At 35.1% G+C, this 12,350-nt stretch overlaps 2 protein-coding genes across 4 annotated transcripts; one reads left to right on the top strand and one right to left on the bottom strand.

Annotated features, from left to right (window-relative positions):
* LOC18602878 (ribonucleoside-diphosphate reductase small chain A) lies at positions 2,935-8,292 on the bottom strand. 2 transcript variants are annotated; one of them, XM_018118689.1, is made up of 9 exons: positions 7,926-8,292; positions 6,885-7,045; positions 6,466-6,514; positions 5,853-5,979; positions 5,316-5,408; positions 5,064-5,180; positions 4,747-4,909; positions 4,012-4,082; positions 2,935-3,377 (listed from the first exon to the last, which is right to left on the bottom strand). In XM_018118689.1, the coding sequence occupies exons 1-9, from the start codon at positions 8,104-8,106 to the stop codon at positions 3,260-3,262; spliced, it is 1,080 nt and encodes a 359-aa protein (XP_017974178.1). In that variant the 5' UTR covers positions 8,107-8,292; the 3' UTR covers positions 2,935-3,259. The 2 variants fall into 2 exon arrangements, with proteins under 2 accessions (XP_017974178.1, XP_007034583.2); XM_007034521.2 differs by having other exon boundaries at positions 5,316-5,381; positions 7,926-8,291.
* LOC18602877 (endo-1,3;1,4-beta-D-glucanase) lies at positions 8,603-11,624 on the top strand. 2 transcript variants are annotated; one of them, XM_018119829.1, is made up of 8 exons: positions 8,603-9,010; positions 9,248-9,269; positions 9,795-9,909; positions 9,946-9,957; positions 10,474-10,564; positions 10,675-10,764; positions 10,835-10,935; positions 11,180-11,624. In XM_018119829.1, exons 1-8 carry the CDS (start codon positions 8,863-8,865, stop codon positions 11,318-11,320), a joined length of 720 nt encoding a protein of 239 aa, XP_017975318.1. In that variant the 5' UTR covers positions 8,603-8,862; the 3' UTR covers positions 11,321-11,624. The 2 variants fall into 2 exon arrangements, 1 of the variants encoding a protein (XP_017975318.1); XR_001927611.1 differs by lacking the exons at positions 8,603-9,010; positions 9,248-9,269; positions 9,795-9,909; positions 9,946-9,957; positions 10,835-10,935 and having other exon boundaries at positions 9,993-10,564; positions 11,180-11,384.

Raw genomic sequence — 12,350 nt, 5'->3', positions numbered from 1 at the left:
TGTTAATGTACAAACATCATTGAGTCAAATATTAATTTTTAGTAGTGTTTTAATTTCATTGCTTAAATCATGAAGTCACTGGTAGATTGTTACCAGAGATTTGGTATTGAATAGTGTTTTTCCTTAAAAAAAAAGAGAATGGTTTGTGGAGGGTAAAGTTGTCATCTGAGTGGTTTGGGGGATTATTTTTATAGCTTTGGACATTACCCCACGAGACAAGAAATCCCAGTTCATAGATGTATTTCATGTGTGGATTCAACTGCCAGACCAGACCATCTTCAGTTGAAGTTAAAGAGAAGTAAAAGGTTAGGTTGTAAATTGCATGAATATTTGTAGTGTTTAGACATTCCTTTCTTGGGCAACTAAGGGTCGTAAGGCTCTAGGCCCACCAATGACACGCTAACACCTAAACTCCACATGTTTGATACAATGATGTGGACTTTCAATTCTGCCTGATTTCAGGACTGATAAAATGTAATACTTGAATCCTGGCCTAGTCTAAATATAGGAAAAGCAAGCTGTCGTTTACATGGAGGAAATGGGAAAATCAATTGGATAATAATAATAAAAAAAAAAACTATAGTGGTTAGGGTAGGTAACGATGATGACAGGGGGATGTGAATTGGCCCCCCCAACCCAACTCTCCGAAGTGATAATATTGGCATATAGCTAGAGGTGTAATGAAGTCGGAAAAAGAGGGTGAGAGAGCTCTTTTATCTCCCCACTTTTTCCACTGAGAGGGCAAATTTGGCAGTATCTACATTAAGGGCAAATTTGGCAGGGTGACGGCTTTTATTCTATTGCTTCTGCTTTTGCTTGTGCATGATACCTGTGGTAGGTAAGCTCTAATGGGCTTTAATCTGTTAGAGGTTATTAGTTAGAGGAAAACGATTTGCTGGGGCCATCATTATCCCAAGTCTCAACAAATATGGTTCAACCTCCCACCTCACCTTAGTCATAAAATATAAACAAATCAAGAGAGGGAGAGAGAGAGAGAGAAAAATAATAGAAAAAGCTATTCTCCACGTTGATGCTGGTTTGTCAGCTAGGGATTAAATGATTCCCTAAAGATAGACTTCTTTACAGGAAAGAAATGTGACTTGTTTCTGCTTTCTTTCAAGTTTGGTATGCAATCTTTCAGATAGTTATATGGCATATGAGTGCAGTCTGCCTGTTTCATGGCAAAAAGAGGAATTTAATTTTTGGGATTCTGCAGATTCCAGATTGGACCTGATATGAATTTTTTTCCTTACCTGCCCACCAATCTTCTGTTAAACTACTAGTTTATGAACCAATGAGACTGCATCGTCGCAGATGCAAAAGATTTTCGGACATAAAGTTTGGTGAAATAGTCCAGTCATCAAAGTAACAGCAACCTGTAAGGATTTGTAATCTAATCTGATATGGGGGGGTAGGGGAGTTGTTAAGTATTATGGAAAAGTGAAGTCATGAGATGGATTAGAAAATTCCAAGTTCTATGTGATGTTGCTGTCGATGATTGGTAGCCCATGCTTGTTTAAGGTGGTGATTACTGATTAGAGATGCTATCATATTAATTATATCTGATTGAAAAAGAGATGGCATCATTAATGATTAAATTTTGTACTAGTACAGTTTATATAATTGTCAGATATTGATATTTTGACACCAAGCCCAGCCAAGCCAAGGTGCTGCATCTCAATTCGACAAGACAGTGCCTAACCACCAAACCGAAGACGGCAAAGGCAAGCAAACATTATTGGAACAGTGGATAATGATGAAACCCAGTAGGACAAGAACCCTAAAGTAATTCATTTTCCTCTCCCATTTAATGAGACGTGGTCCGGCTCCCTACTTTTCTGATCAGCTGTCAATTCTCCAACACTTCAAGATTTATTCATGCAATTTCAATAAGCTGAAATTCTTATTGAAAACAAGGCCAAAAAAAAAAAAATTGTAGTAATTTTCTTAACACTTACCAATTCATTGGCCGTCAAATTCAGTAATTAATCACAATGGGAAGGCTGAGGATTTTTTAATTACTCAAAAATTTTCCATTTAAAACATAATTAAATTATAGTAATGCCATTGGAGAATAGTACCAATGAAGTGACATTTTGTAGTTAAATACAGTGATCGTATATTAAATATAAATTCAAATAATCATTATTATGTAAAATTTTCGTTAATTACTATTTATAAATTTACAATTATTTCATATAAATATATATATTTTCGACACGCGTAAACTATAATCAAACTCGATTTGATTTGTAGCTAATAGAAGGAAATGCAATAACTTGTATGCTCATTCTACGTAGTTTTCCTGGAGGAATAGAGAATGAAAGGTACGCATGAGAATCCTATACGTATTTTGGGGGTTGTATGTAAGGTGAGATGTTAGCCACCAAGTTTGCTTGCAAGCATAGCTATGACATAAAAGGTGTCTGAAATTGGTGAGTGTTGCTCAAGTAAATAAAATTAGGATGTAGTTTTTATTTAAACTTGGTTGGGAATATCGTCCGGATATTATATTAAATTAATTTCAAATCATTATTAATCAAAATTAAAATTAGTTTAAAAAAACTAAATTAAAGTTTTAAATCATATTTAAAATAATTAATAAATTTTAACAAATATCACGTTGATTATAAAAATTTATAATTAAAAAATAATACATAAAAAATTAAAATTTAATATTAAAAATCATTACTTACAATCGAGTTCGAGCCGTGAATATCTTAAAATCAATACAAGTATCCTACCTGAACTCATGACGGGTAATAGTTTTATTGTCTGAACCCTATTATAAGATACCTAATCTTAATCACATAACATCTCAAAAAAAAAAAAACATTTATTTTCTAAGTTATCAAGTTTGGTGTACGGAGTAAATTAATAGTTGAATGCGTGTGGGTGGGGGAAGAAAGGAAGAAGCAATTGCAAAGTGCAAAATAGATGGATGCTATTGATTTTGCATTTAGAAACAGCAAATATGAAAGAATAAAGATACAAAGGGTACTTGTTCGAGAATGACAGCCACTTACAAACAGGCAATAAGGGAACAACACTATGCATCCAAAAATGACGCCTCAATATATAATTTAAGCTTCATCAATGCAGCCTGCAGGCCATGAACTTATGTTTTGGAATTTACCATATAATCAGACCATATTATAGTCATATATAGTGTTGCTACAAAGAATAGTAACAAGATTAAATTTTAAGTAATTACATAATACCACATAATGACATTAGAATTTCAGAACCTGTCTTTGGTTTAGAAGTCTTCATCCAGTTTGAAGACATAGTTTTTATTACCACCATTCTGAAGGCTAGACATAACAGATGCTTTCTGATAATCACCAACCCTCCTCTCAAAGAAGTTTGCTTTTCCTCTGCAAAGTCAAACCCGCATTTAATGACATTATTAGAGGCATGATTATCAAAAAATAGAACTTATTGCCTTAGCTTGAGCACATGCCTGAGGACGCTAGTTTGGAGAAGGCAAAACGTGGCAACTCATTGATATGATCCATAACAACTTAACAACTATCATAACAACCATAGCTAATGTCTAACAAGCACAGGCTCCCATAAATATAAAAAGTCAAGGTTTGACAATGATTACTCAAAACTCAAAAGTGTCATTAACTTGGCTGTAGTAGAAAGTCAATGACTTCTAAAATCCCATACCACCACACAGATGTCCACGCCATATTAGACATGGTGATGTTAGAAGGGAAGACTTCTACAAAGTACTGGAATATCACATACAAGTCTCATTTCTGCAATAATTCGTTGGGCACTATGCTAATGTTAGATAGGTCCCCCCCCAAGAGTGAAAAGCATTCAAATCAAAAAGGTAAAAAGGCGGTGAACAAGAATATAAAGAATGCCACAGGAAAAAGGGCTAGATGGTCGATTCCAGATTCAAGACGCTGCTTTAAGAATATTGAAATCAGCGGTACATTTCAGTTAATCCAATATCATAAAACCAGAATATGCAGTCACATGGCTATTAATACTTACTGCAAAGATATAAATTCCATCCAATCAAATGGATTTTCCACATTGTACTTTCTCTGACACCCCAATGCAACCTGTAAATAAATGGGAAACAAGCTACTAGTTTAGATCTTTTTCCTCCAACAAATTTATCGTCAAATATTAAAAACACCCTTTAACATACAAATTGAATTTGTTTTTCTTTTTCTAAAAAAAATTATGAATACCCACAATCAAAAACTCACAATTGGCAATGCACCTTGACCTCTCAAAATCCTAAAATTTTCTAAAAGCTTCAAATAAAGATTTTATAAAGTCCATTTCCCTAAGAATATGTAAAGTAGATTTCTTTACCCACTTAAGATTAAAAATTTAAGCAATTCATTCATGAGCAAAGACAATTCTAAAGGAAAATCTTAAAGCAAATATATATTTCTTCTATTATGATCATGTTTTTTTTTTGAAAAGCCTATTATGATCATGTTAATATGTTTTCAAATCGCAGTAGCTTATAATCAAGCAAGGATTATCAAATTCAAAACAGAGACTATCTCGTAAAAATGTATTAAAAGGTTTCTTATTCTTTTTTTGGGTAAAAGAGTATATGAATTTAGGTTTAAGAAATGACATTATAAGTTTCATAGAATATATATGTGTGTGTGCATGTGTGTCCAAAAACATATATAGATTTCTTAAACACTATATTTGCATTCAAGGGTGGTTCAAGCTATCAAGATAAACAAATTTACTGAGGTATACCAAAAGATGATCAGCAACAAACTTTATGTACTGGCTCATGAGTGTTGAGTTCATGCCTATAAGTGCACATGGGAGAGCCTCACACACGAACTCAGTCTCAATTTCCACTGCTTCATGAACAATGCAATGGACCTTTTGCCATTTAAGTTGTTTCTGCAACAAACTGTAAGCATGCGCATTGAATTCCATAAATTAGAAATTTCCTTATCTTCTCAAATTCAACCCACATATTCAGCCAATCACAAATAAAATTGCCCAGTAACAGTTTTATTATTGTTTTCAAATATACTTAATAAAAATTAGAAACAGAAAGTTACCCGTACAGAAGGCAAGCAAAGTCACAGTGAAGGCCCTCATCTCTAGATATAAGCTCGTTTGAGAATGTCAAACCTGGCATCAGTCCCCTCTTTTTAAGCCAGAAAATTGAACAAAAGCTGAAAAACACAACGAATAATTAATGAAAAAGGGAAATTTTACAAAATTAATTAAAACTTTAATATAAAAAAAAATATAAACTCAACAACATCAAATAGAAGAACCTACTGGTTAAGCTGGCTAAAGAAGATTACCTTCCAGAAAAGAAGATCCCTTCAACGCAAGCAAAAGCAACAAGTCTTTCTGCAAACAAGGAGGAACTGCATACAGGCACGATGAGGAAACTTCTAAAGAAAGAAAGGCACTACTTCGACTTAAACATAGTAAATATTAAAAGTGTAAATGAGCTTGAGAACCACAATGCTGGCCAAATAAAGTAAACAAGAAACTGAAAACATATGTGCATAAATCTTCCAACTCAAGTTCTACAATATCAAGGCCACAAGTTCTGCATTAAGGAATCTAACACGTGAATGTTTAATCAAAGTAGGGAAAACCTCGGTCAACTATGAGAACAAGTGTTTGGAGAGTGAGTGAGAGAGAGGGAGAGAAAGAATAAGTATGTGAGAATGCATAATGTAACCCAGAGGAAACTGGTGAATAAATGTCAATATGATATGAGGTCAAATCATTCAGCCTAATCCTCATAAACAAAAAGGAATTCTTTAACAAATTGCTTACTTGCTACATAATAAGTTTCCAGAGGACATAGTAGAGCATGAAAGTATTACCTCTGAATCCAATCCAAAGCCCACTTAGCCTTCTTTCTGACACAAGGTATGCTTTCAACAGCATTGAACAATCTATGCTTTTCTTTTGAATCCTTGATATATGTCTCCAAAAGCAAACTGTACATTTCTAAAGAATGGCAGCAAAAAAATCCCCAATTAGGTCATTTTTAAAGTAGGATACAGGATAATCATCAAAAAGACCATAAGCCAGTACAGGCTACACTGCAGTCCTGTCCTGACTGTTAAGGCCAAATAAGTCTAACTATCTAGCCCAACCAACAGCCAACTCCTGAAGCTTAAACCAAACCCTAAAATTACCTAAAAATAGACCGGGTTATCAACTTTGATACAGATTAAGATGACCCAAGACCAGATAAGGCCTTAAATGTTAGGGCAACACTCATCTTTACTTCCAACACCCCAAAAATTATTCAAAATCATTTGAGAGGGCAGGGTCTTTCTTCTGTCCAATAGGCTATAAGCTAGATTATGCCAAAATTTTCAAGCCTGGCCAGGCTCAATTGGCCAAGAATTTTCTTTTAGTAACACCTAATTTGTGGCCCTGTCCATTAGGTGTGAAATCAACAAATCCAGTAAGTGATCAATTCTCTACCAGAATGAATATTCTCCATTGCAATTTGAAATCCATAGAATGCCCGGGCCTGAGAGAATGAGAAACCTTGATGTTAGATGATAAACTTGAAAGAACCAAGTGAGTACTGGTTTCTAAGACAGAAGCATCCTCTATCTCTATGTAAATTAAAACTGGTCAGTAACGACTTTTGACTCTATAACTAGCTAAGCATACAAATGCTTAAGAGTTAAATAGAATATTAGCCCGATCTTACCAAACAGACCTAACACTATCAGTACAATATGATTCTCCTATAAGAAATGCTTTACATAAGTATGAACTTAAAAATCAACAAGACAAATAAAATAAAAAAGCGAACCTAAATAAAATAAAATATACTAATCCAATTGGTACTCACAGTTACTCATAAAATAGCCTGAAAACAACTTAAAGAGTACCTCTGGAATTTGAACATCATTTAGGAATCTGGCAGCCAAATTCTCCAAAACTATGCCATCAGATGCCGCAAAAAATGCCAGCACATGGCTTATGAAGTGTTTTTCTGAATTAGATAAGGCATCCCAGTGCTGCACATCTTGTGAGAGATCAACCTCCTCAGCTGCAATAGCATTAACAAGTAATGACAAAGAGATGAAACCAAGGGGAAGGATATTATTGGAACAGGTATAGAAACCACATATAAAGAAGATAAGAATAGTGATGCACAAGAGAACCTAATATAATATATATAGATAAAAGCTCCATATTAAAAGGAAAGAGGGGGGGGGGGGGGGTGGAACCTTACAACAAGACGGGAAAAAAAGCTCATGGAATTTGTCAAAAACAATTACTCTCATTCAGAAATTGGACAATAGTAATTCTGAAGTCTAAACACATTCTGATATTGCAAATCAAGACATTGTACAGGTTATTATTTCTGATGATTCAAAAATCGGATAAAAGAATTCTCAAGATTGGAAGTCCACTTTTTATGCAATTCAATTGTATTCCAATAACCAATAACCCTCCCTACTCGGCTATACTATAACATAGAAATGGGGAAGAGAATAAGGAATATGCAGTTCCAAAGGCATGACAGGAAGCAATCCATATCAACATTTACAAAAGGCAGTTCTTCTAAAAACTGGAAACAACATATATTTAAACGTAAAAAATTCCAAGCATTCACCGCCATTGCACCTTATGAACACACGTATAACAAAAAGATACCAAAATTACCAATGCAACAGTCCACATCCCAATTCAACCAAAAATAAAATACACCAAGTTTTCTTTTAAACTCTGCCTCCGACCATTAATTTGACTTACCATCCCATTCATTCAAAGCCAAGTTTAGAAAATCTAAAACAAACCCAATTTTAAACACGCAAAACTAACATAGAAACCCCAATTTCCAAAAAAAAAATGGAACACAAAATAACCAAAACGAAAAAAAAAAACCTTAAAACAGAGAAAAAAAAGAGGAAAAAAGGAAGTACCTGTCCAAAAACTTGCCTCAGCCTTTTTGTACATCTCCCAAAGTGTCTGATACCTAATGGGAAACATACAAAACCTCTGGTTTTGTTTTTTCAATATGGGCTCTTCCTCTTCCTTTTCTTCTTCTTTTTCCATTACTCTGTTTTCCTCTTCTCCTTCTTGTTCATCTCTCAAGGAACCCATACTTCTTTTTCTCCTTTTATCTTGGTTTACGTATAGTGCTTGAACGGAGAAAGAGGAGAAGCATAAAAAAAAACCCTACAAAAACCCTTCCTTGAAAAACCGACAGGTTGTATGACAGTGATAGGGAAGAAAACGAGATTTTTTCGCTTTTGGTTTTTTTCTCTGTTTTTCCTTTGCATGGGGATCGTTCCACAGTGCTTTTACAATTGCTCAACTTCATTTGAAGTGCGTACGACGTCGTTTGGACTTTTTGCAATTGTCTTTTTCTCTCTTTTTCAAGTTTAAATGTGGTGTGGGCCCAATGATTTGGGCTTTCATTGTAAGGTGGGCCTTCTGCCACGATATGAAATAACCATCCCATACTACAGTGAATAATGTAACATCTTTTTCCACTGAAAAATGTAGGAAAATGTATAGATTGAAGGTTGTACAAACCAAATTTCAGTATGAGTAAGATTGATATATAAATTACATGCTACAAAATCTTTTCATTATATGCATCTGTGCTTTGGGACGGTTTTATTCGGTACATACATATGCTACAAACCAAAATCTTTCATCAATTGTTGCCAAAAGTAACCACGCGCGGTTCCTATGACGAAAGCCGTGACGTTGCTATATTTCGTTGTCAGTAGAAGGTCAACGGATCATTTCCTCTTCAGCTTTCGTTCTACGACTCCAGTTTCTGTTTTGTTTCCACTTTCCACTGTCTTGGGAAGTTGAAACGTAGTATATGTTCAAATCTGTAAGATAAAAATGTCAAGCTCCCAGTGCTTTGAGAACCCACCAAGCAAGAACGCGGCATTTGGAGCAGGGACGGTTCAGGAACTCGGTGGCCTCACTGCATATCTCACTGGCCCTCCTGATTCCAAGCTTGCCATTCTTCTTATTTCTGATGTTTTTGGTAACAACACTTTTTTTTTTTCTAAATCATTAAAACTTTCCCATTTTTGTATCGGATTTCAGTGATATTTTATGACTCTAACATCAATATGCTTAATTTGTTTACCTTGTTTCTTGATTAGTGTAGTTGGTTTGAACTGATGTTTTGGTTTCCGTTTAAGGTGTTTTTTCTGTTCTTTTTTTCTAAGAGAAAGATAGCTAGGACTTGATTGGTTTGTTATGTTGAAATATTTTGCAGGATATGAAGTGCCAAATTTGAGGTATGGGTGGATAACTGGATTGATTAGTACTACTATGATCTTGGTTTTTCACTGTATGATGGATTAGATATAGGAAACTGATCGGATGGTTATTAATGGTGGAATCAAGTAAAGTTAGATGCATTGCTTCGAGGCAAACAGTTAATCAAATTTGTTGGTGCTTGAAATACTAATAGACTTTGTTGTTATCTTTATATACCTGTCACGCTTAATCCTAAAGTTTCTTGCAGTTAATCAATCATGTTTCCCTGCTCAAAGATGTCTGTCCAAAGTCAATAACAGACATTTCAACCTAACAGAATATCCTTGAAAGAAAAGATATTTACTTGTGGTAAAAACTAGACTCTTGAAATTCACCAATGCCTTCAAAAAACACTTCCAGGATCTTTCTTCTCAGCTGTGACAGCCCCTGAGACTAATTGATGTTTACTCGACATTTGAGTCCATGTAACTTTAATCATGTTATCTATGGCGATTAAGTTCTTGTTTCTTAAAAAGTTAATATTTGCATACTTTCACCTAAAGGAAACTCGCAGACAAAGTTGCTGCGGCTGGATACTTTGTGGTGGTTCCTGATTTCTTCTATGGTGATCCTGCTGATATCGATAATCCTCAATTTGATCGAGAAGCATGGAAAAAAGTTCATAACACATTTAGTTTCTTGTTATGCTGGCAGAATCATAGGACAGTTCATCATTGAAATACTATGTGATGATTCTTAAAATGAGAAAGCAGGGGTAGCAATTGAAAATCAGGTTGTTGGTTGAGGAAAGAGTGGTGCTTTTGTTGTCACTAGGCATCATGAGTTGTGGCATTCCCACCGGGGGACCCACTCCAAGGTATTGTTACGAGTGGCCGAATCATCACATTCCCAGTCCGCTGCAGTGGCCCTCCGATCCTGGGACTCAAACCCATGCCTTTTGTTTCCCCCGAAGGGAACGCCTTTAACCATTCTAGCTTCCCCCAGTGGGAATGCCACATGAGTAAAACTACCATTCGATTGCTAATATTGCATAAATGGCTTGGAAATATTGGCAACTCATCATCTTGAGCATTGATAGTGTCATTGTTAATTCAGGCAATTATCAGTAGAAAGTGAACGGATGGCAAAGCTAGTGGACTGAGCATATGAAGAATGACCCATAGCCATTTTTTGAACAATGTTTAGGTTCAGTAATTCCATCTGTATCTCTTTATCTTGTAGGAAAAAGGATTTGAAGATGCAAAACCAGTAATTGCTGCCTTGAAAAGTAAAGGTGTCTCCGCCATTGGAGCTGCAGGTTTTTGCTGGGGAGGTAGATTACTCTGGTTCCTTTTTGCCTTCCTAAACGCTAAATATCTCTTGTAAAGTGGACCTAGGTGATAAGCTGAACCCTGAAATTTTGGATGCTTGCATTTGCATCAGGGATGGTCGTAGTAAATTTAGCAAGTTCGGATGACATCCAGGCTGCAGTGGTGTTGCATCCTGGTGGCATAACAGAAAAAGAAATCAAGGGTAAGTTTCGCCTTTTCAAGTTCTATAAATAAATGCTTGTCACTGATGGCAAATTGGGATATTGTTTCAGAGGTTAAAGTTCCAATTGCTATATTGGGAGCTGAGATTGACCATCTTTCACCACCAGAACAACTGAAGCAGTTTGGAGACATGTTGTCAACAAAGTCTGAGGTAATTAGAGTTCCTCAAATAAGAATGTTTTTAATTCACTGTTTTACAAAATCATTAGAAATTTGATGAAGCCTCTAATAAGGAAAATGACATTCTTCCAAAACTCCACATAGAAAAGGAACGGTTTTGTTTTAGAAATTTGCTAGATTCTAAGCATATATAAGACTCTTTGCTTCCCATACTTATGGTTCTAAATAAATATCGGCTCATATTGATTGTTATTTTACATGACTACTTTTAACAGTTTGATAGCTTTGTGAAAATTTTCCCTGGGGTTGCACATGGATGGACAGTAAGGTACAATGTTGAGGATGAATCAGCTGTAAAGAGTGCCAAGGAGGCTCATGATGATATGCTTAATTGGTTTATTAAGTATGTGAAGTGATGAAAATTCTTATGATAGAAGTTGATAATGAACCATGATAAGGCGCATACTTGTTTGCAAGACGATTGGACTGAAGGCCAGAGATTGTTGTAGTCTCATTTGTATGATTTGAGGATTATCTCTTGTTTAGCTTCTCTAGACATTGCTAGAAGGTCTAATTGGGCATTTTTCAGGCATGAAAACTATTTATATATGCATTTCTACTTGTATTCTGCTCCAGCTTCATATCATGGCAATAAGCTGCACTTTGCTTGGCTGCTTTTGGTATGTGCAGATTAATTGCATCATTAAATATTTAGCTTTTTGCGGTAATAACTTGTTTTCTTGCTGGAAACTGGGATTTCAATTGAAATATTCATAACATTTCATTGGAATATTCGAGGTAACCAAATCCTTTGCAGTTTAGGAAGGTTTTAAATTTTGGGTTTATTCAATTGAGCTAAAAAGGTAAATTCTTGCCAAGTGTCAAGGCTTATCATTTTCAATTGCAAATTTCCAATAAGCAAACTCCAAGTCCTCCACCTGCAGAAACATGGAGGAATGTATTCCTTGCAATCTCCTATTTCCCTATATAAACTCCAAGAAATTATTAAATAGGTCCTTAACATAGGTCTGGAAAATATTTTACACAAAAACGACAAAAAATCGTTGTCAATGTATTGAACAGAGCTGTAATTTCCATTAAAAAACCTTAGAACACTACTATCAATAATTAGTATTGAATGTCAAAGGATTTTCTTTAAGTAGTAGTAAATTTACAATTATGAACTTGCCTTTCTTTTTTAACCTGTTATGTCTATTATGAACGGAGTTGCCTCACTTGCCAACTTAATGATGTTTTAATCTCAAAAAAGCTTAATACTAATGTTTTGGTAAAAGAAGTTAATATAAAGTTCCAAGCTTTGGCTAAGGCGCCAAGCAAATGCAATGGGAAGAGGCTCCCTGTTCCACCAGTCAATATCTGTGGAGTATCCATTTTGCTTCTTGAATTTGATGGAAAGAAAAGTCATAACCCAACTTTCCAGATATA

The sequence above is a fragment of the Theobroma cacao genome, chromosome 4 (genome assembly GCF_000208745.1).
Source record: "Theobroma cacao cultivar B97-61/B2 chromosome 4, Criollo_cocoa_genome_V2, whole genome shotgun sequence".
Classification (NCBI taxonomy): Eukaryota; Viridiplantae; Streptophyta; class Magnoliopsida; order Malvales; family Malvaceae; genus Theobroma; species Theobroma cacao.
The sequence above is the reverse complement of the archived record's forward strand: the minus strand, read 5'-3'. Positions and strand labels throughout refer to the sequence as shown.